The 24,666-nt window shown below is 40.6% G+C and overlaps 3 protein-coding genes across 4 annotated transcripts in view; 1 reads left to right on the top strand and 2 right to left on the bottom strand.

Moving 5' to 3' along the window:
* Window positions 1–1,176, bottom strand: part of LOC108624099 (glutaryl-CoA dehydrogenase, mitochondrial) — a 4,439-nt gene extending 3,263 nt beyond the window's left edge. The window contains exons 1-2 of the mRNA XM_018023154.2: window positions 1,029–1,176; window positions 848–880 (exon numbers count right to left, since the gene is read on the bottom strand). Coding sequence (XP_017878643.1) covers window positions 848–880; window positions 1,029–1,092 — 97 coding nt within the window. The 5' untranslated portion in view covers window positions 1,093–1,176. The remainder of the gene's footprint in view (window positions 1–847; window positions 881–1,028) is intronic.
* Window positions 1,177–1,708: 532 nt separating this feature from the next.
* LOC108624100 (caveolin-3) overlaps window positions 1,709–24,666 on the bottom strand; it is a 49,784-nt gene continuing 26,826 nt past the window's right edge. Inside the window, exons 3-6 of the mRNA XM_018023157.2 lie at window positions 14,353–14,388; window positions 2,885–2,973; window positions 2,198–2,377; window positions 1,709–1,930 (exon numbers count right to left, since the gene is read on the bottom strand). Coding sequence (XP_017878646.2) covers window positions 1,733–1,930; window positions 2,198–2,377; window positions 2,885–2,973; window positions 14,353–14,388 — 503 coding nt within the window. The 3' untranslated portion in view covers window positions 1,709–1,732. The remainder of the gene's footprint in view (window positions 1,931–2,197; window positions 2,378–2,884; window positions 2,974–14,352; window positions 14,389–24,666) is intronic.
* LOC113464206 (suppressor protein SRP40) lies at window positions 6,758–8,723 on the top strand. 2 transcript variants are annotated; one of them, XM_026812821.1, is made up of 3 exons: window positions 6,758–7,587; window positions 7,937–8,256; window positions 8,353–8,723. In XM_026812821.1, exons 1-3 carry the CDS (start codon window positions 7,583–7,585, stop codon window positions 8,472–8,474), a joined length of 447 nt encoding a protein of 148 aa, XP_026668622.1. In that variant the 5' UTR covers window positions 6,758–7,582; the 3' UTR covers window positions 8,475–8,723. The 2 variants fall into 2 exon arrangements, with proteins under 2 accessions (XP_026668622.1, XP_026668621.1); XM_026812820.1 differs by having other exon boundaries at window positions 6,758–8,256.

The raw sequence follows: 24,666 nt of genomic DNA, 5'->3' as shown, positions 1-24,666 counted from the left end.
TTTTTCGCTAGCGTCAATAGTTAACGAGTAATTTGCAAAAAACTGTTTTTTCGTTTTTCGTCAATAACTCGTTAAATATTAATGCTAGCGAAAAACTTTTATACAGAAATTGTAGATCTCGTCGTCCTCTACAAGAAAGGTCCTATACAATTTTCCCGTAGATTCAACGGTTTAGGAGTAATTAAGGAAAAATGAAATTTTTTGCCAAAAGTTCGCCGTTTCGACGCTGGGATGGTCGGATTTTGTCAACATCAATAAAATGCCAAATAATCATACGTAACTCGTTAAATATCGAAGTTAGAAGGAAAACAACTTTTATTTAAAGCATTTTTCGCAATTTTGAAAAAAAATATTTTCGTCAGCGTCAATACTTAATTGGATATTTCCTTCTATACTTTTTAGCACGTAGCTATTTATTATTAGCATTATTCTTCCGACGTCTGATTTCTTTTTAATTATAGGAAATGCGTTTTTCTAAGGTACATAAACTTTTGGGATTGACTGTATAGCCAATACATCCTTAAATACTGAAAGGTATCGGAAGCACAGAGTAAATCGTATTTAAATAAATTTGTAGACTACATGTATTATCTAAATAGTAAAAGATATTTTATATGCGTGTTAGAAATGTTTGTTTTCTGTATAATTAAGTGACGTTTCAAGTTAAACGTTTTCGTATTCATTGCATGTAAAATGTAAATCATGTGATCTTTCCCCACTTTGGCAAACAGTGCGTGTGCTACTATCTGGTGGCATACGCAAATGCTATCAGTAATATCAGTTGGCGAAGGCAACTTGTTTTCACAAAAACAAAGTCGAGATTGTTTATCAAAAAAGGTAGACTTACATTTCCCTCTGAGCGAAGACGAGACCGAAATTTCTGATAATTCAAATTATGCATTAAGGAAAAACAATATTTGCACCTTAGCTCTTCCATTGCAAAACACTTCTATTAGAGAGGAGTGCAAGATTATATTTGTATGTCTCTTTCAGGAATTAATGAATACTGTACGAATAAGAAAGGATACGTCTCGATAATATTCTGCAAGTCTGTCGACCGCATCTCGATAAAATCGTCAGCGTGACTGCCATGACTGTAGTCAACGTAAAACTGACTCCCGCAAGTCAGCTGGTGTTAACGAGATGCGTCTTATCTTATTTGCTCCCCTGACCCCACTCCCAAACGCTAATCAAGGATCGCGATTCTGTCTCTGTTTTTCGTTCATGGCTTTCAATTATCGATTCGACATTTGTTTGTGACAATGTTATTGCTGTCAGCGATAATCTTCAAGGTCGGTCAGAAATTGGCGGGAAAATCAAATCCTACTGTCATTATTACGACTACGCAACATCGAGGATGTAGCATTAACAATAATTGCGCGAGTTATACATATTTTAAGTACGAAATTCCTGAACTGTCTTCGACAAAAGCGTTTCGTGAGAGATAATTTTATTTACAAAGTTTTATAACAATAAATATATGGACGTACATTTCTGTTAATGATCGATGATCAACAAATAACATAGTTTTTGCTACTAGGTCGAAGGAACGATTGTTGCACGCTGGAAAACGAAGCAGAGGAAATAACGTGATTTACAAATTTTGCATTACACTCCTTAATTTTATCAACTTTCGAGAGTTTCTAAAATTATTTGACTCGTCAAAGTTTATCATCGGCTCGTTTTCAGATATGATATAAGAATCACTTGAATTTGTATTATGTTTCACAATTTAAACCACAAGAATATCGTCTTTTTGAGCCGGACCATCCGGTAGCTTTTGATTGTACACTCGGATGTTGTGAAACAGATAGCCAAGGGAATCCATAACGGGTCGCACGATCGCCTGCGTGACCGCTGAGAGAAAACTCCTGGTCGCCGCGCAGGTGATTTTCCAGACGCGGAGACACGGAGCCAGACACCATATATGCTAAAAATATCGATCCTGCTCAATCCACAGTCGAATAGCAACCAGATAGGAATCGAACAAAAATGAAAAAGGAGGAAATATTACAGAAATCGAAAAGAAATCAATCCGAAAATCAAACACAATCGATAATCCTAAACAGAAATCGGAATAAGAATTAGAGATCGAATTTTCGGAGGTAATACATAACTGCGATGGATTGTATAAGTGGAGAGGTGGGCGGCATCGATCGACCATTAAAATCGAGAAAGAAAAAGGTCGTCGACTCACCTGAAACGCGAGGCAGGCGAACGTGAAGCCAAAGCAGAGAGCTAGCAGGGGCGCGACGAGGACGGACAGGAATATGTAGCAACAACCCCTGGACAACCGGAAGCAGTGGCCGCTCAAACGCCAAGCGCACTCCGGGCTACGTATCCCTTCCGGTTCTCCGATCACATCGTCCCACATTACCTACGTTTCCATTAATTCCTAGATTACCCACTTTTCAAACAAAGTTCAATTTTACCGTAGCGATAACTTCGGTACCTTGACTTATATCGAGTACCATAGTTTCTTGGAAACTTTACATCGATGACGACATAATCTGATAGTCAAAACGAGCGACAACGTACTTGAGATAGTTAGCATTCGAAAAGTATAATTTTCTAAACTGAGTACATAAATAGTACTTTTCTTCAAATGTCAGGGTCATGTATATTTCTTGGTGGTCTAGTTCGCGTGCTTAAATAATCTAAATGAATATCTCTGCGAGAAGCTTATTAATCAATTAAAAGCAACCCGAGGCCCATTAAACCGTTCCCTTTTTTAAGATCCTTAAGCTCAAATAATACCAATAAATATTTTTCTAAATCTTTGCATCAAAAACATCGATGGATCCGATCGCAACGCTAATCTTACTAAGTAAGATTCTTAAAAAAAAATGGAACGAAATTTCTAATCACTACTGAACTAGCGTACCTGAAGATGCTTGTTTAGATCATTTGGATCTCTATCTTCCAACTCGGCGTTGCTCTCGTCCCCTATGGAGGACTCGGGTTTCTCCATCCCTGGAAATTTGAAATCTCCACACCTCGGTACGAAACACTTGAAAATGTTTCTAAATCGCGCGAGCATCGCACGACGATTTGAACTCGCGGTACAGTTCCAGACTAATGGCTACGAGCTACCGGTTGCGTGGCCATCGCGAGAATATAACGTCCACCACTGCGAAAACTACCCTCCAGTGCGATCCATAGAACGCCATTGATTCGCCGGCACCCGCTCTATTAAATAATACACGCTCCTTCCATCTGTCCAGATGGCAATGTCAACCTAGCAAACTAGGAGACTTGTTGCGAATGCTATTCTAAGGTGTTCTGAGAGCCGAAGTTACGCGAAGGCGAGGGGGTTAAACGTAATAAACTTTATCGATTCCTTTGCGACTTGCTTACCGCGATGATAATCTGATTCCGAGTCGCACGCACTTTCTTAAAATTAGGTTGACCGAAACGTAGTGGTAGGGATTGATGGTAAAATGTGTTTCTGTCGAGAATTGAATATTCTCAGCAAACTTATTCGTTAGTTACTGTAAAAGTGTCTAGGACAGAATAATAATGTCGGATTGAAATTAGATTTCCAAGAGATGGTAAGTTCCCTCTGAATCTTTAATGGAAGCATGAGGTTACTAGAAGTTATCGATTAGGAAATTCCGATTCTCGCAAAAGATCGCCATGCCGCGCGTCGTTAATAATCCAACGGAGTCTCTAATCTCTATAAGTATCTGCTTGCTTACTGAACTTTGTTGGCGAATATTTTCAAACAATAGAACGACTGTACGAACTGACTATAATAAACTGTAACAGGAAATCGATGTATAATGAAAACTTACGGTACTTATTCAATACTATTTTGTAGAAGAACATAAATAATAAGGAAATATATAATCGAATCTCAAACATTTTTGATTCAATAGAAAGAACAGATGTTAATATAATTAAATTGTCGTAGTTGAGTTTGTTAAAGCAAACGAAAAATATTAATTAATCTATGAGTCACTATAATTTCTTCTCGATTCGAAAAAGAAGATTCTTATCAATTGCCAAGACTTCCATTTTTTGTCAGATTTATTCTTTAACTTTTAACCTGGTTCATTGACCTCGCGTTCTCGCGTATCGAAATTATATTTACTAATTCGACTTTAGAATAGACGAGTATACTCACTAGGCTCCCCGTTCGCAACGCGTGTCCCTCTTATTTTGCCTGCCGTTGTTTTTGTATTAGAAACTCCGCCAGAACTAAATGATCTTCTTCTTCGATTTACACCGCCGGTGTCTCGTCCTCTGGATCGTGAAGGTGCGAGGAATAACCCGCGATCCAGTGCGAGTGGACAGCGGTCACCGCGGCTGCGCGACTCTTCAACCCTCTCCGAACTCGACGCATCGTGCAACCACCCCAAAGAAGCGAAAGTGAATGGGTCGTCGCGTGGAACGTATGCGACGTATACAAACGAATGCGTTCGATAAACGATTAAAAAGGAAATACAGTAGAAATGGTTTCTGATTTTCTTATATTTTAACAATCGTTCAATACCGAAATATAATGAAAATTGGTAAAGAGATTCTAATACATTTTCTGCAGTTTCAATAAACTCTTTTTATTCCCTGATAATATAATATAATAATCTTAAACTCACCTATATTTCTTTAGAGTGTAAGATAACTACTGTTCTTCCTCACAATAAAATCACAGCCTTACGTAACGTCAATAAAATTTTTTCCAGAAAGCACGTTAATTTTTTTTTAAACAGATAGTGTCCCATAGAGATTGTTTAATTCGTATGAACTTTCATCGATTATCGCAAAGCTTTACAACGTCGAAAAGAGTCTCGTGCGAGTCGATAGATGGAGCGAGAATGAACTCGTTCCAAGAGAAAGGAACGCGGGACCGATCGCGTAGGCGCGATCAATATCAACTGAAATTGATCATGAGACAATCTTTGAATTACAATTCGTATCTAAAAATACTTCCTTTGTATGAAGCAAAATAATGTAATAATAAAAAATAAGTTTTAATCCTAAAGACAATGAAATATTGCATCCAAATTCTAAGTGATAAAATTCTAATTGTAATTTTAGCAAAATTCATACGATTTCTGTTATACTATTTCAGTCGCTATTTTAATGAAAATTTAAATCTATGAACTTTATGCATGTAAGAAATTCCTCGGCATTGAACTTAAACAGAGGCAGAATATAGATTCCGTGGGTGATCGGCGAAGGTCGAAAAGAAACGCGAGGGAGGAGGTCGGAACGAAAGGAATGAGGATGACTCTGATGGAAGGAGCAGCGCGACCGGATGCAAAAGGGGGTCTCGAGATAAAGATAGCCCCTTTCTTGGGACTTTCTTGTCGCGCCGACTCGCCTCGCCTCGTAAACGTCATCTCCACTCTACTATTACCGAGTTCCACGTATAACGCATAAGAAAGTCCTTTGATGCTCGGCGACCTCTCAAAGGACTCCGTTCACCAGGAATCTCCCGGAGCCGCGGATTCGACTCGGTTCGGTTCGTCGCGAAAAATCCCGTGAAGAACGATCTCGTTAATCCGCCGATAGTTTTGGGAAATTGCGTTTCCATGGAACCCGATGAATGCCACTTGTTTCATGCTAGTTACACGCTTCTTTTTGGAAAAAGAATGTATCTCAAGCTGTACACTGATAGAGACCGCAATCTCCGTTTTACGGTGTCTTATTGGTCTACACGCTTCATTTACCCTTTGATATATAACCATAGCATAAGCATCTCAATTTATCAAATGACTTATTTTACTCTTTTACTCCTCCTTGGCAAAGATTTTTAGTACATGACATAATAAACCTTAATATATAGTCAAAAGTTCAACAGCTGATAAATACGATCTCAGTTATAAATCGTCCCGAACGAAGAAAGGGTTAAATGTCCGAATACTTATGCATACGAGAGGACAGGTTGGAGGAGTACGATTCTACATAGAACGATTGTCCCCTACTCGTCCCCCCGGACACTTTTGCGGAATGCTGCTCCGGAATGTCGATTATAATGGCACGCGTGTCCGCCACGGCCTGTCATCCGCAGAATACGCGATCGCTTTTGTTTCGCGCCTCGTTTCGACATCCGCCGTTTTGACAGATTGAAGATCGATGCGACAATAGGACTGAGCCGACTGTACATCCATTGTCCCCGACTAATCCTACCCGTTCATCTCTAACTAAGCTCTATCCCCAGGATCGTCAACCGCGCGAGCTCAATATTTTAAATACAAATTAGATTAGTAGGGACAATACTTTATTCTTCTTGCAAAGATTGTTAAAGAATAATAATACAATTTACAATGTCTGTTTCTCTAAATATCACCGGAATCAGAGCATAAATCGCTTTTAAGGAATAGGAAAACTAATTTAGGGTATCCTAACTGGCTGCATGCGTGAATATCAGAAATAGGAAGATGTTTTCAAAGTTACGCCAGTTGAGTACCCTCTAGCGTTCTTACGTCATCCTCGTAGCTGAGTCACGTCAGTCCCCTCGCCCATAAACCCCTTGGAAGAAGCCGTGTCACCCCTCGGCTATCCAGGCAAAGTACACCTCATTCCTAGTTCCCATTTCTCTAGGCAACTGCCTAGCAGGATTACAGAGCTTTGTCACTTGTTTGCTCAAGCGTTTAGCAGAGATTAGGACATCTTTCTGTTCCCCAGCAAACACTGTCACGAAATTTAATTTGTATCCCATTCGTTAAAGAATTGCCACGAAAATACATATTGAAAATTTATATAAGTCAGTATTAATTTACAAATTACTTCAACCTCAAGTTTACTTTTTTATTCCTGTGGTTAAAATTACTTTGCAAATTATACAGAATTCTTGCTAAGTGTAAAACTGTAATTGTAATTTCCTCTGATACTGCTTATTAATAACTGTAATTTTTGATCTGTGAAACGATCGGTGCAAGGCCAGGGAATGAAGAAACAAATGTGATAACAGTGTTAAACCGAGTCAGTCACACACGAACCGTGTAATTCAAGATTTCCCACTGCGATTTGACCAGAATTGCGTCAATGGCTCGACTTGCATAACGAGCACGTTTTCCGTCCGACCGATATTGCCCTAACTAACGCTATCTTTAATTATTTTGTCGAGTGATTATCTAGTGTCACTCGACAATGACGAACTTCGAGCTATAAATAAAAACTTCATATTCCATAATATTGTTCTTCAGAAATCTGATGTAAGATGTATGAATTTCATATATGTATGTATTACATTTGAATGTACCGCTGTTCCTTAGATCGTTAGAAGTACTTATAAAAAAATGTTCGAGAAATTTCCTAAAGGTGACAAATTGTGTATATAAGTATTAGAGCAGATTGGTAGCGAGGATCATACGAGTGCCGAAACGCGTAGAAACACAATTGTCAACACAACAGTCTCCATCGCTGACCGTTAGTTTAAAATTAAGCTCATTGAATTTATCGGTGATAGTTATCTTAATTTTAAAGGAAACGTGAAAGAAATTCTTGTTACACAATTGTTAATCAAAAATAATATATCCAGAACTAATAAAGCGAAAAGACTTGGAAGAAGAAAAAACGGTTTAATAAAGAAGAGGAATCACCGAGTGAGAATCACATTTCACTAATAGTTAAAATGAGGTAAGAGACATTTGTATCAACAGTAATTTTTATAAAGATTCGAGAAAATTTTCGAATACTGAGCAATCCAACGTCTTACCATAAAAAACTTATCAACAAGCAGGCAACCTGTTTACGCCAGCAGCTAACAATAATTAACAGAACGATTTGAAAATAGCCCGCATGAAATGTTAAGCCGATTAGTCGTTACATCATGTTCTATTAGAATACTGATTAGGAATTAGCTTCCCTTAAATCATTCACTGCTCATTTATTTCTGCAACTTTACGCATAAATCAAATTGTGAAATCCCATAATTTCGTATCATTGGTTTACATTCTACGATAATAATGCGAACGTTGGAACGTAGTTCCAGAAAGGCAGTAGCGAGCAAGAAGAGGTCTGGTAAGAAGTCGGGCTCCTGTTGCTCCAGTAGCAGGTACTACTCGGATGACACAGACAGCCCTTACTACACATCAGACAGTGACTCGGAGGACAGTTGCGAGTGTTCAAGCTGCGATTGTTACGACTGCGACTGCGGCAGCCCTTCGCCACGAAGGCGAAAAGGAAAAGGAAAATCGAAACAGAAAACTAAATCCACTAGCTCGACTAAGAAATCGGCCAAGCCCAAGTCGTCCAAGACGTCGTCGTGCTGTAGCAAACCGTCGAAGAAAAGGACCTCTCGACGCAGTATGTTCTTAATTATAATCTATTAATCTCATTTTCTTTGAATACTTTTATAGAGTTAATCAAATATTTGTGAGACCAGATTGATCTCCGTTCCAGGTTGGACGTCATCGTCTTCGTCATCGGACTCGTCCGACAGCGACTCGTCGGGCTCGTACAGCAGCAGCGATGGAGGCTGTTGTTGCTCGGTACCGAAAGCCTATCGCAAATTGAAAACCTGAACTCATCCCTGAATTTCATCGCTTCGGTTACTCGTAAAATAAAATAAAATTAAAAATCTCACTTTTACTATTTCCACGCTGGACGTTTAATTATTAACTTATTTTATACTGGTAATAATGTATTGTTTTATTTTATATATTTGATATTGTACGAATAGAGACTTAGTTGTAAGTGATAAAATGCATCAGTAGTAGATCTATGGTTATATATAAAATATGTGATGTAAATTATGTAAGTAATAAAGGAAACCTCTTCATCAATTTTATAAAATATGAAATACTTGTTCTTAATAAAACAAATCCCTTTGGTATTTAATCCTCAAGAAATGACAAATTAGTATTACAAGTTGGAGTAATTTCTTAATTGAATTCGAAGCTCAAAGACTTTATCAATTTAAATTTGGTTCAATGTTTGGAATAAAAAGCTGTATATGTTTGGTCGAAGTCTCTTCTTAATTCGTTTTCTCGAAAGGAAAGAAACAGGGAATAATAATTGCGCGTCGAGATTGGAACAAACAAGGAAAGAGGCTCGGAGGGAGAACGTGTATCGGAATAACGCTGCGCTCGCGAAACGAGTCACGTGCGATCGTGCAACGTGCTCGGTGGACTTAGGTTCACGGCCTGTCTCTACCTTGCCACTAGAACTTGTGATATAATAGCCTCGCGTCGATTTACATATGTATATAACCGAGCTCGAACTAACCCTTTTCAATGCTAGAATTTGTTTCACCGTTGATTGTTAATAACGTACGCATTAAATTCATTAAAAGCGTAATCAGTTCATTAAACGAGCACGTAACCAATTTGCGGAACCAGGTAATTAGCGGATTTAATCACTTTTACTATTTCCACGCTGGACGTTTAATTATTAACTTATTTTATACTGGTAATAATGTATTGTTTTATTTTATATATTTGATATTGTACGAATAGAGACTTAGTTGTAAGTGATAAAATGCATCAGTAGTAGATCTATGGTTATATATAAAATATGTGATGTAAATTATGTAAGTAATAAAGGAAACCTCTTCATCAATTTTATAAAATATGAAATACTTGTTCTTAATAAAACAAATCCCTTTGGTATTTAATCCTCAAGAAATGACAAATTAGTATTACAAGTTGGAGTAATTTCTTAATTGAATTCGAAGCTCAAAGACTTTATCAATTTAAATTTGGTTCAATGTTTGGAATAAAAAGCTGTATATGTTTGGTCGAAGTCTCTTCTTAATTCGTTTTCTCGAAAGGAAAGAAACAGGGAATAATAATTGCGCGTCGAGATTGGAACAAACAAGGAAAGAGGCTCGGAGGGAGAACGTGTATCGGAATAACGCTGCGCTCGCGAAACGAGTCACGTGCGATCGTGCAACGTGCTCGGTGGACTTAGGTTCACGGCCTGTCTCTACCTTGCCACTAGAACTTGTGATATAATAGCCTCGCGTCGATTTACATATGTATATAACCGAGCTCGAACTAACCCTTTTCAATGCTAGAATTTGTTTCACCGTTGATTGTTAATAACGTACGCATTAAATTCATTAAAAGCGTAATCAGTTCATTAAACGAGCACGTAACCAATTTGCGGAACCAGGTAATTAGCGGATTTAATGAAATCTGCGCAACATTTGCGGTAATTCTTATGAAAAGGAATTCAACGAATCGATTCATGGAATAAATTTTGTCAATTTTATTAAAGATATTTATTAGAATGCGTCGTAAAATTCTGATCCCAGCTTCGTTCTCTTCATGTTTTGTAACAAAACCAACGAGCATTAATATCGATTGTTGTTAATTCAACTCGTACATTAGTAGACAATCGTTGAATTCTAAACAGGTACTCGTACACGATAGCAATCATTATTTCCATGCATGTGCATACATCCCGCAATTTTATTGGCAAGGCAAAGAGATTTGCCTGTGAGCTAAAAGTCGTTGGGGGCCGGTCGAGATGCATCGGGGACAAGTAAATTAATTCTAGATCTCGAATGGGGCGCACGGCTGAATAACTTCTTGTCTTATAATTTACCGTTAACGACAATCCGGTCGGTTGTTGCGCCGCGCTGTTACAAAACACGCTTGCTCGCTCACGATCGGTTGGGCAACAGATAACTCTGTTAAAGGTCCACGGTTCGCATTGTGTGCGCGCGGGGGGAATCTGGGTGGGAGTATAGTTATGGTTAGATAATGCCAATGCATCGAGCATATAATTATCATCTTAGTTACGCTGTATGATATATCATTCCATGCTCCGCTTCGTTGCCGCCGGAGCGTTCTCCCTCGTCTGATCCCGTTTCGACATCTCGAGACTTAATCTACTTTCAATGGTAGTTAGATATTGTGTTTAGTACAATTTTTATCAAGCAATAGGTCATATATCTTCTCTTTGCTACAGTTCTATATTGTTTTATGCTGTTAATCCATATTATAAAGCTTGAACTATCGAATGACGGTAAATCTTATATAAAAAAATTCCTGACAGACGAAATTTAGAATTTTTCAAATGAACGAAGATGAGGATTTTTTTTATCTCACTGGAGGCACGTGGGGGATGCTAAATAAAAAGCGCGTAAACGGGACGAAATCCAAAAGCGGAATGGTTCACACGTCGGTGTTCGTGGCCTCCGGCGACGGACGGCCAGGACGGGACAGGTTTTGTCGTCGTTACGATGTTACGCGACCTACGTACGTAAGAATAATTCCATTTTCAGAGATACCCGCGGCCAGCCAGCCAACGTAACGTGACCGGTGTCCACGTGGTCACGAGCACGTGTACGAGACGCGGGACTGTTATGTAACGAGCGAGTCAGCCAGAACGGAGCCGGGCCGAACGGAGCGGAGAGAAGCGGTTCCGAGCCGATTCCGGGTCCTCCGCCCAACGCCTACGTCTCTCTTCTTTACGTAACTTATTTCCTAGGAATTTTTTTATTCCGTTTCGCCGTAATTGGCTAATTTAATCCCTTTTATACGGTGAAACTGAATAATTGTTCGACGAATCTAGAAACTCAAGAATAATGGCGACTGAAATTTGAAGAAGTGACTTGGCAAACCGTGAATAAATCTCGGTGAGGAATTGAAACAATTTCCTTATTAGTGTCGCGAGAAAATAATTACATTACGTTATTTTATAAGAAGACTTGTTGCACAAGATTCGTCGTTAAGACGAGTTGACGATATGTAGTATGCGTGAAACGGGATCTCGCGTAATGAATCTTCGTTCCTATAAATAGGCATGTATCAAACCGTATGTATGGATTCCTCGACACGCTCCGTCGAGATTCTCCGTCCAATCTAACGCGAAAGAACAAAATACTACTTAGCCCCATGAATAATTCAAGTGGTTTCCAGTCTTTAATTAAAGAAACCCATTCGCGTTTCCAAATTGGACAAAAACACGTTCCTTTTTTAAGCAGACTTTCAGTGATCAGCGATCATTGCAAAATAATTACCTCCTATAAAATAGATCTGTAGTCGAAAATAGTTGATGGAAACCAAGTAACCTACTAAAGAATCGGGGGGGAAAGGGTTAAAGGATGTTCACGCGTCTAATTTAGTTGCGTTTAAAATTGCGTTCCTGGGGTGGGAACCGGACGGAATCGCGAGGGTTGCGCTCGGGGTCGTCACAAAACGAGTAATGGAATAAACAAAAAGGCCGACACGGCACGGCGTATCATGTCGGGGCCAGAAATAGCGGGTCGAAAAGACGCGAAGCGGACAAAAGCGCCGCGATGCCCTACTTGCTGCGTCGACTTTCGACCAAGGAAAAGAAATTAAAACCAGAGTTCCCGGAATTATACTCTTTGAGAGACCGGACACGGTTCGGGATTCCTTCTTCTTTGAACGGGACACTTTTCGCATCTTCACAGGATTCTTCTTTCGATTTCTGAGTCCGCTCAATGGAAAACGGAAATGAACTCGGATAAAGTGTAATCAAATGTTAAAGGAGGTAAAGTTCTTTGACGATAAAAAACGAGGTAGGTTACGTGACACGATCTTTCAAAATGTTCGGCAAAAGTCCTTGAAGGCCCGGGCAAAAACGAGATAGAAGAGTGCAGATAAAATCGCGGCGCGTGCATTTCGCATGCAAAAACGGATTCGCGAAGGGTAAAACGCCTTGACGTAACACACGTTGGCCGTCTCTTGAGTGAAGACAGAGAGGAGAGCCGAGAAAACGGAGGTCTGGCATTGCCACCGGTGGCACGAAAAAGTAGGTTTCTGGAGCAGTACGCCACGCGAAACGCTGCATACACGGAATAGTGCGACCGTAGGCCACGTAGGTCAGTCGATAAGCGAGTTACACCTTCGTTCTAGCTTCCGTCCCGAGAGAGCCACGTAACTCCCGCTGGATGTAACATTATAATTGACGCATGTTAAGCGCCAACGTGACTTCGAGTGTAAAAAGATTCAGAGCGAGGATAAGAACTTCTTTCCAGACTCATACGAAGAAACGTGACACACGCGCGATTAAATCAATTACGATGTTTGTGTCACATATTAAAAATCATAATGCGATGATTAATCATCGACTTCGTGTCACGTTCTTTCCTCTGACCGACTCTAATGCATAATCCGCCTATCGGTACACGCAACACAAATTATATTCATACTCGACGAGGCAAGGTAAGTTACTGCAATCGAGCGGTTATGTTATTACATAAGAATCGCGCGCGAAACCGAGGTGGAGAAGGTAAGGGAGCCGGATTGAGAAATCGGCGGATCGAATGCAGCTTGCCTGTACTTATGTGCGTACATACGTTTGTACCTTGACCCCGCTGCTTAGTTGAATCTCAACTGGAAAACCGGCAATCGTTTCCTTCGTTAGATCGTAATCGTCGCTCTGAATCATCCCGCTCGATCGAATTTCTGTAATTTTTTTCGCTCGCGTTATTAAGTAACGTGTTAAGGTTATTAAGTAAGTGTGCCGGCCGCGAGCTGCCTTCGTTTCGCGCCGGGAAAGAGAGCACCGTTCTAAGAACTGATGAATATCTAAAATCCTGTCGATGCCCTTCTCCGTTGTGTAATTAAAGAGAAACAAATTAATGATCCACTAATCGATTGTTCAATCCTTTCATAACTATTTAAGACAGAAGATAAATAAAAGGAGCAACTTTTAAAATTAAATTAAATTTCTGCATCTTATCGCAGCTGATAAACCCAGTAAAAATTTGATCACTTTTAGAGATCTCGTATTAGATTCGCATGCATTTAAAATGACACGAGGCCGCGTTACTGTGTCTCAAGCGCATTCGAATCGGAGGACGGTAAAAGTTCGCGACGCGTACTCGCTGACACTCGCGTATTATGTCAGATTTCAAGCTTGTTACGTAATCTATCCCGTAAGCGAGCTAATGAGCGAATGGAGCGTTCCAGGGCCGTGGCTGTGACTGTGCTCTTCCCTGTCTGCCTCGAGTGCCTCGTCTTTCGTTCGTGGACTCCTTCGCATCGGATTTACCGACACGTTCGGTAAATAAATCTGGGTTAAAGAACGACTATGGTACTCCTCAGTGGAAATTCGCATTACAAATGTAGAACTTGATTAGAAATATTAAAATCTATACTTCTGTTTGAACTTCAAATATCTTTTTCTACATTTTTGTTTGAGTATTTGTAACCACTTCCTTTGTGAATATTGAGCAATACTGATTTCACTCACTGATAACCGATAAAGTCACGTGGTCGGTGATCTACGTTATAGCGGGTAGTGTCAAGGATTTTCTCGGGTTCGAAGTCTGTGCGACGATGCTTCGAATCGAGGCTAATTATAATTTAAGAGCGCGGTATTACGAATTTTAATCGAAAATAATTGTTGCCGTAACTAAGAATCACGCGGATCGATGCTGTAAATAGAAAACTAAACGATTGAATATTTGAATTCACTTACCCAAGTGACTCCTCCGTTTTCCTGTTTGCCTGTTCCCTGAAACAAAACGTCGGTTCGCTATAATTATTCCATACCATTCATCAGAAAATGCATGAACTCGTTATAATAGACATCGACAGCGGCCAATTTACAATGCAGCCGATTGAAGAATTAGCATTTTAAATTACTGGAGAAGCGATGAAAATGTATGATTCTATTCTACAACAATAGCGTGACTAAAAACTCCTATGAGTCACCCAAAACCGAGTTTAAGAGCCTTGAATTATCGTATTTTTTTATTCGAAAAAGGCGGTGTAAATTTTCATCGATCCAAACGATCGAGTAAACTTAATAAATGACACCGTTCTCATATCAATGAGTCAGAAATGACGTGTGGAAAACAGTAAGGCGGGTAATTTACGGCCGTAATTACGTTTAAACGCGGCTAGCTTGCAAAACGTTTGGACAGGTCAGGATTTCATTACGTTATTGACGCATCCTGGCAAATTGCGCAACTAGGACGTCAGAGGATGCCCTGATAACAAAATTCAGACCTCGCCGCGGGACGCGGACTCAATGAACGCTAATGATCGGTTGCTGTCACTTCCGTTTCGACTTCGCAATGACATACTAGTTTCCATTTGAACTACTCTAGTATCTCTTCTAATTGTAGAATCTATAAACGTTACGCGAATTTACATGATACTTTTTTTTACGTAATGGTATACCGTGTTTGCTTTCTTTTTTTATTACGTTCGAATCGTCCTCGGTATCGATACTCGTTCACTGGCAAGTTAAAAAAAGTAAGTTCGTCATTAAACGTGGGAAGACGGATAACTTCGCGGCGATATTGAGCTAGGTCAGAACTACGAATTTACGTCGTTGCATTACATTAGCGTAATTATTACTTTGTCAAACGCTATCTATACTTGTTTACTTCAAATTGTCAAACCACGACCGTGAACTCGAAAGGCAATTTGAAAATTAGCATTATTAGCGTGATAATCATTACGCAACACTCATTTCGAAACTCGAAATTTTAAAAAAATGATCGAAGAGCCATATTCATTTTTTACACCAGTGATAAGCAGTCGCTCGAAGATCGCCTGACGCATTTTTGGCCTTCAAATGTGCTTGATAAAAACGACTATTCATTTACTCTTAATCAGTTTCAAAATATACTCTCAGCCAAAGTTGACGTAAATATTTTACCCAGGTATACAAAGTCTTAGGATTTAGTACAAAGAAAATGTAAAAATCCGTGCGAAGGAGAAAGAGAGAAACTATATCGATAGTTGCACAATCGGTATCATGGGGCAAGGTTAGTTACATCGAAAATGCGTATGAATACTACACATTACGTAGGTATGTACATCGAAACGACTAAGAACTAGCATCGTCATTTCCTCTTCATCGTAAACAATAAACGTGTTACGCAATCAGTGCCAATCGAATTTGCGTATGCAAATCTGCGCGAAGCAGAATAATGACGCGTAAGCAACTTTGAGAGCGCATAAACCACTAATTGTTCCTCGTTATTTGCTCTCCAATATACGAGCTGAGTCATTAACAATGACTTCATGAAAAGTATTTCTTACTCCAATATCTTATGAAATTGGCACGATTACTAATAATGTATTCTGTGATAAATAAAAACTATGTTTTCCACGTAAGTTCTTTAATAGATTATAATAAAGTCATTAAATTAATTATCCCAGGCGTATCACTTTTTTTCCTCGAAGTTCGATTTTATTTCATGCTCGATTGCATATTATTTTACATCGAACTCGATTAAATATATTACTGACAAAAAGAGGAAACTACAAATCATAACACAAACTGGTTTCAGCAAACAGACAAGCCTCATCATTTTATTCTGTCTTTTTTTTCTTAATCGAGCAACCGCATCCGCGAACGTGCAAAACATAAATTAATTACGCAAGCCGTAATTATTAACGACGACGCGATGTTAAACGGGAGATAAGCGCGCGGTGCGTGTTTTGGAAAATGTCTTCTTGCCGCAATCATCTCGCGCCTTTAATGAGATGCATCCTTGAAACGTAATTAACGGCCGCGTTGCGTGTCCCCTTGTTCTTGTTTATCATTATTCGCCGTGGACTACGCGCGCCACTTTACGCAACTATATTATACTCAAATATTTATAATCCTAGCAGCGTGTGTTTATTCACCGACGGAGTTATTCAAAAGTAGCGCGTTACTCGTCCGAAGGAGTGAATTGATTTAAAGAACAAGGCTCAATAAAAAGAAAATAGAAACCTTAAAACTGCATCGCAATCGCTGCCTACGATTGAATAATACTGCACCAAGTTTCCTTTTTACTATATCAAACATTGCAGATATTTTCGTATTACTCAAGCCTTAAAATGAATTAACCTCTATATCGCGTTTCCAATTTCGTTCGTTTGTTACAAAATACTGTACAGAATGATGTAACAGCCTGAAATAAACGAACGGATTACACTTTCGGGCAGATATTTAATCTAATTTTTTTCCAGACGAAATCGGTTTCGCATAAATTTATCGGCTTGTTATTCATCCCAGTTACGTCAGATCGGGAGTCGATAAATGCTTCAAGGTCCTCGTTTCGGATCTATCGAACTCGCCGCCGTGCGTATGCGTCGTATACTGATTTACAAAGTCGAAACTCGTGAGAACCCGTACCGCGTGGGTGGAGCCATAATCGGTAGCTCGTAGTAGCTCGTAGCAGCCTCGAAAGCACTCTTGGATCGTGTCGCGTCCCTAAATTTATGCAGACGTATCACGGTTACAATGGTTCGACTAATGGGAAGAAACATTAGCGATACTTGACACAACTAAAAAATTCCCGTCTTTCTTCAATAATTTTACTTTAGCATGAAACTAAAATTTCTTTAAAATTGAGTAAACTATTAAGCAATTAGGCGCCTACGCAGAGCAAGACTAGACTAGTACATTCGGAACACGTTGAACTCGAACGCCAGAAAGTAACGCGGAGGGTCTCGAGCGAGAGTAGACCCGATGGAAAAATTTGCAAAACTGGGGGATTAAAGTTGACAAACACATAAATAAAACAAAGAAGAGACAGTAATGAGGATAAACGGACAATAACAGCAACCGACGTTCGCAACCTAGCCTCGAGTGCATTTATTTAAGAAGGCAAACATATTTGCAGTCGCGATTCGTCCGACCGTGGTGGTGCCGCGATAACGCGTTATCACCGCGGTTACGGTGCAGCTGCCTTCAGCAGCTTTATCATTCTACATACAACTCGTGTAACGCGTGAACTTCGCGGATTTACTATTTTAATCGATGACCCGTGATGTAACCGTATGCATAATAATGGTTTAAATATACTCGGCGAATAGCATAATCAATCGACGTGCTTCTACCTTGAATCAATCACGATCCATCGCCATTATTATTCCATTCTCTCTACCATGCTTTTTTATCTTCTAGAAAAATTGTTTTTATCAACAGTATTGATTTCAAGAAATGTTTTTAAGTTATCGAATGTACCCAACGATCGAGTGATTTAAATAGTAGAGCGATAGTTACCCGAGCAGAACCTTACGCGTATTTCAGATAAATAAGAAATTTCTCTGGTTCTCGAACAAATTTGTTTATCTGCTGCAATCGCGCGTTAATACTTGATCGATCATACTTGTCAGCTACTGAGGTAGCTTCTAAACCTTCGAGCCGACCATGAATTCTCATAAAAAGCTGGTTCTTATAGCAACGAGGTTATTTTTATCTCGACTGGGCTTGAATTGAAAGTCGCACGCCGATAAGCGAACGCTTAAACCGCAGGATGACGTAACTGACACCTCTTGAAACTCGCGGGTGCTACGGATATCGAACGATCCATATCTCTATCCGTGTTCGGTACAAAAACAGATTACGGAAACTTTAATTGAGAGAATAAAAAAAAAAAAAAGGAACAAGGAAATCTTTGAGTCGAAGCTTGGGATTAAAAATGGAAATGAATTTATCATAGGGAATAATCTTTATATCCTTGTACTTTAAAAATAGACGGCATTGTAAAAAAAACAAAGGAGAACCGGCTTTTAATGATAACTACAAGCGTTTCGCATTGGGGGAATCGGAAATCCGACATTCGTTTTTCAAAGTCCAAATTTAATCGAGGTTTTGGACAGAAAGAAATAAACATGGTGCAAAGTCCCTTAAGACGTGGTGACGCAGAGCCACAGAGAACGAACTATACGCGTTGCAGTGATATTATGGCAGCGCGCTAACGGGGGGGGGGGAGAGGGAGAGGTGCCGCTGCAGTTAGCGGCCGTAAGCCGTAATAGCGCGATTACGTAACGTTGGCTCGCGCTCGCGCCAGGTAAAAGCGGTAATTTATTCCTAACTAGTTAATTGGCCGAGCGTAATTCCAACCAGCCACTAGCCTAATTACCTTCCACTCACGATCGATGGGAAAACAATGCCGATGCACCTATTTTGTCGCCGACCGCGTGACAGTTAAATTGGTGACTGAATGAAAAATTTGCCAACAATTTCATTCGAAGATTAGTTTAAATGTTGCGCATAATGACAAACGATATCCTCTGATAAATGACAATTAAAACAGTGTGCATTCGAGCCTTAAGAAGTATTAGAAAGCACGTAGCTACGGTAGTGGTAGAACAATTACCGATTGACGTCATTTTATGACGAATCGAACTTTACTGCCTTGTCATTAAGTTTATGCTCGTAGTGATAAAGCAAATAGGACACGGATAAAGATACCACGGTCGTAAAAAATATTAGTATAGTCGATGGCTCAATAAATTGGCTTTGGAACGAGACAAAAGCCGCGCGCACGGTTTCTTTTTACTAACGGCACGCGAGGCACAGGCCCTGGCCGATGGGTCGTTGCGTCGACGCGTTTGTTTAACAAAAGTCTAGACTGCCGCAACGCGAAAATATCCGGCGATGTTTTGATAAGGGGGTCGTCGAACCGGGCTTTTGCACGAGGTGTTAAACAATTGCCTACGCGTCGAACGGAACGGAAACGCACCGGGGCAGGATCGCTTTTGCGATCTTCCCGCGAGATGTTACGTTATCCCGCGTTTCGATTCCCGATTTCTTACGATGACGCAAAACGCTGTTTCGCGTGGTGGGCGGGTAAGCGCGAAAAATATTTGCGGTCTCACGGCCTGTTTCATTTTTTTTCCTTTTCCAACGATACGGAAAGAAGGTAACGTTCCCGGCAAATAATATTTGCATGTCATTAGTTATATGGAATTACGCGCGAGCCGATTGCGCCTGGTTGTGCAATCCCGTTCATTACAAATTCTAATTAACTGTCAACGATTTTATTATCCGACAGATACGAAACCCGTAATCGTGCAAACACCAGGATAAAAGTTCTGTCATTTAATTTTATCCGAGCTCTGTTTAGAAATTCTGGATCTCTTGAAGGAAGAAACAATTTCTCATACATTATAGGTAACAAATCTTCTATAAATAAAATCCGATCAATAAAGGGTTGCTACGATTAACTCGATTTTTATTGCGACGCAGGGCGTATTAAATGGCACATTTTTTGCGCATTTCAACCGGCTATTAATACCACCCATGCGCTTGCCCTTCCCATCGATTTTTCCTACGCCACGGAATTAGCCACCGATGGGTATTTAAGTCTGGATGTCGCAATTCCTTTCTGCGATTGCGATAATGCGATCCACGTCCTTGCAGCGCTCTCCGCTTTCGTTACGGGCATTCTTTTCAACATGTTTTTATCAAACGTTCTTGCGAATTTTCTTTTCTTTCACAAATTGTTCAAGTTACTCGATGACTTCGAAAATCGTGGCTCACACCTGATTGACTTCTCCTCAATTATGCAACCACTCAAGAAACTCTTGAATCATTGATATCATGCCGTATCGATCGTTACGTAAATTCTCATCGGAAATATTAATTAGCAGAGTTTATTTGCTAATAAACGTTACCTCCGATAAAATTTTTGGTATTCAAAATTAAATTCGCGATCGGAAACAGGAGAAAGTCGAATAATGTTGAGGAGATTTGATAACGCGCTGGTCAAGAGAATTCCGCGACGCATGGGGGGATGCCGGAGGGCGATGTCACGTGTAGCTTTTAATACGAACAAACGACGGACCTTCGTTATCACCCGGCTGGTTTTCACGGCCGGAACGTAACAACACGGTGGTTATGCGAGCTTTACGCAACGCTCGTGGCTCGTAACATTTTTTGCGGCCAAGACCCGTCGATGATAATCCGACGGTCACATGTCGTCCAAGACATTTCTATGATTCACTATTTTGTTTTATCGCATCATTCTGTTATTTTCCAAAGTGTTTCGTCAGTTCTGTCGTTATTTCGAATGATTAAAAGGGGGTTAGCGAACGCTCACGAGTAGTATATAAAATGCAGAGCGTGACAGTAGATTGATCCTATCCATGGTCAGACATACTCGAAGGCGACTCTGGCTGTTTCTTAACGCGCAGTTAAAAGCGCAATCGCGGCGAACAGTACCGCGTAATGGAATGCATTGCGTCGGCCAGGGTGCTAGCGTCAATTAATCTCTCGCGTAATAAACTCGATGCATTAGAATTAGAATATCAGCTAGGATCTTCGCAGCTGCACACGTGACACAGATATGATGTACCGGCAGCGTCATTCGCTTACGTAACCGATTTCGTTCTGTCTCTCCCTTTTCCCTAATTAAAATCCTACATCTTTTTGAAATCAGAAGCGCTACTGAATTAACAGAAAAAATGAGAACGATCGAGGATTTTAGTAAGTGGAGCATATCCTTTTACTTTGGAGTTCGCATTCTGAAAGCGATTCGCGCGATGAAAACGGAGCTGAGAGCCACACGCGACTGCCGTGCATGCGATTATCGCAGGAACTGATTATCGCATGTAAAACGGCACGTGAACACGGTGAAACGTGATAATTATGCAACGACCAGGCATCGAGATTACGAGCGCGTACACGGCCCGATATCGATTATCGATGCCGAATGCTTATCCCTTATCCACCACGACTATTGCTGGTATTCAGAGTCGTTGCTTATTCTTAAGATCGTCTTAATCATTTGCTTAAGTCCCTGTTCCCTGTACAAGACAAGGACTGGAAATATGGGATAGACAGAGATAGCAAATTCTTAAGATGATCTTAAGAATAAGCAACGACTCTGAATACCGGCCTATGTGTTTAAACGAGAAGCTTCTCGTCTGGTGGAAAGAATGGGGATTCCTGTTACAAATTAGTACATACGCGACGACCCAATGATTCATACAGTTGCGAAATGTGACGATGAATCGTCGAATTTTTAGAATAATTGCAGTAGTTGAACCCTCAGTGTGCAGGTAATATAGCAACAGGTGATTGCTTAGTAGGTTTCTTTCAAACTTTGGCATAATCATGATAATTTCATTGAAATAAAAAATGCGTACAAGACTTAAATAGATTGAATCGATTATTTTGCGTAATCTACATTTCGTATGCATTCTTTCATATTCAAATCCTCTGCAATTTAACACAGTGTTTGCGTTCGCATTTGAATTGCGTTGACGCGATACTTTTCTTTAAGGTCCTCTTAAGAAAAAAAAGTAGACGGGGGACGATTGATCGAGTGATCAGTGATCACGCCTTGGGCAAAAAACGTGATCGTTATACAACGGCCGGTATTATGCGAGCATGACGGTCGCTTCCCACGTATAAATAGTCTTGCACTGGTGGAAATGAATTTCCCGGCGCACCGTGACGCGCGATTCTTTCGACGCTATCCGCGTTCTTCGACGACCGAAGGCGAATAAATCTTCGCCGCGACCTACCGCAATCCGCTCCCGCACCGCTCATATTCCGCACGTGACACGAGCCGTGGAAGGCCGCGATGCTCGCGCGTACAGCCGCGTGACGCTTCCTGTTTCGCTGTACAAACATCTTCGGTCATTCCTTCACGATTTATTGCGTTCCTGGATAATCGCTAACACGAATTTCCGAGGAAAATGCCTCGCGTCGAGACGATTTCCTGAATACGTGCGAAGGACCGACCGATTTAAGTCTTATTTGCATTTCTTGGTCAGTTTATTATCAAATGTTAGTCGACTTTTAGTACAAAAGATTTATCTATTTTCATGGAATAAAATTATTCCCATGTTCCCATCAAAAGCTGGCGGCGCAGCGAACAAATTACAGGAATCGTGAAGGCATAAGAACGAGCAACTACAACCCGTTTGCGAAACGATCGAGTCACAAACGATTATGGGAACCAAGGGACGGTGTAAATTATGATCGAGTTCGGGCCAGACGGAAAAAATCTACGGCCCTGACGATCGGACGAGGACGAAGGACACCTAGTTGTGCCTCGGTTCTCTTATTTTTCGCGAATCCCGCCTCGTCGATCTCGATCGCTTTCTGCGGTCTCAAGGAACGGCCGACGGGACAAATTCTTTCCACGTTCAGATTCCGCGCACATCGGCTACACGATTTCTCGAGTCGAAATAATGTTGCGCAAGTCTGCGAATCTTGATCGAATCGATCAAGAGTTGCTAAACGCTGCGGCGATGCAACGCGAATCGCTGCAACCTTTATTATAAAATCAAGGTTGCGACACTTTCACTCGGCGCGACATCAGGGGAGGAGCGGCCCTTTCTAGATGTCGTGTCGAGGTTAAATAAAAGGCGAGGAAAAAAGATTAAAGTACGGGCGAAAGCAGGCGAAACAGCAGTCCCCCTTTTAACACGAGTTAAAGCTCTCCGAGAATAGTCGCGGAGTAACTGAAGAGAACTGAAATGTTTTGCATTTGTTATTTCCTGTGAGAATTATGATCACTCGGATTTTGTTGTTAAAGAATGGTTTGAATGAAAAATTAATGAAGACCTACGTTTTAATGTATGCTGCATACTAAGTTGCATATAATGTTCTTGAATTTTTTTACTTACAATCGCATGTATTAACTATTGACCTCGCCGATCGTTTGCTCATCGACTGCATATGCAATTACTCCATTTTCATTCATACTTCACGAATTACTTATCAACGGCCGAAAGAATGTCTGACTTTAAGGATGATCTTCCAGGAGGGTCAAGTCTTTTACGATTTTTGTCTGGCGATGGTCGCAAAAGCGACTTAGCTCTCGTCGTGATTTATCCGTCGCGTCTCCTCGTCGACGAACCATCCATCGCTGTGCCCCTTTCGCCACCCGGTCCCTATCCTTATTTTCGTCGCCCGTTAATGACGCGACGAGCAACATTATTTTTACCGTGCTCGGTCTTTTCCTCGAGTACGCTTTTTAAACCCTGGATTTTGATGATGTACAACGTACGAGCATCGACTAACGCGGCGACGACGTGCCAAAAAGACGTCGCTCCTCGTCTTTTCGACGAAACCGCGTCGTCGTCGCCGCGAACAAATTCCACAGTTCCTTTTCGCTCTCAAGATCTTAACCCCTTTATACGCATAGCTCAAACAAGCGTTACGTTCAAAGTGTTCGTAGAATAAACATTTACCGGCGTGTGCTAAATATCAGATAAAAAATGAAGTGTACACGCGAAATGCGGGTCATGAGACGTGCGAAGGAATAATTAGTGGACTGGAGGATGAACGGAGGACACAGTTTGTCAAGTTACTTTCGAGTTAATTAGCTTCGATTGTTCCCTCGTCACGTCGCCGCGGTGACTCTCGAAATCGCTTGCGTCGCTGTCAAAATCACTGCTACGATGTATTCCTTGTCGCGTCGCAATTGAACGCTGAATTTATGAAACGTCTTGACTCGTGTATTAAAACGTTAACCGTGAAGAGGAGGATCTTTAAACGTTCGCGTGATCGACAAGTTTCGAGATCGTTACCGTAATCGTATCGACCTTGTACCATCGAAGACGGCTAAACGCTGCCTCTGTTCATGCAAAATTATGCACAATTATTCAATTACTCGTTACGCAACGCATTCCCATTCGACGGAATACGAGGATGCGTGATTATTTAACTGGTAACCATTTATCTGTCACCGAAGAAAAAATCGCATTATTAATTAAACGCGCAAGGTCTCAGCCGTTGTTCTAAGGAACGTCTCCCTCTGATCCATAAGATTTCGACACTTTTTACAATAATTCAGTGTGACATCGATAAATACTAAATTGCTGTAATGATCCGCGTTTGTTGGGACAACCAAGAGTATTAACTCGTTAGCTTCGCAATCGGCAGAGAATAAACTGTCCCCGAAAGAGTATAAAAGAGGAGAAAAAGATTCGCGGGTTAAAGAGAGGCGCAAGCGTGAATTGTGCAACGTGTGGCGGTTGTAATCAGCGTAGCAAGAATAACGAGTGTCTTTGAATAAACGGCATGGCGGTGGAAGGCTGA

The sequence above is a fragment of the Ceratina calcarata genome, unplaced genomic scaffold (genome assembly GCF_001652005.2).
Source record: "Ceratina calcarata isolate Rehan_Ccalc_2016 unplaced genomic scaffold, ASM165200v1 scaffold297.2, whole genome shotgun sequence".
Taxonomy (NCBI): Eukaryota; Metazoa; Arthropoda; class Insecta; order Hymenoptera; family Apidae; genus Ceratina; species Ceratina calcarata.
The sequence above is the reverse complement of the archived record's forward strand: the minus strand, read 5'-3'. Positions and strand labels throughout refer to the sequence as shown.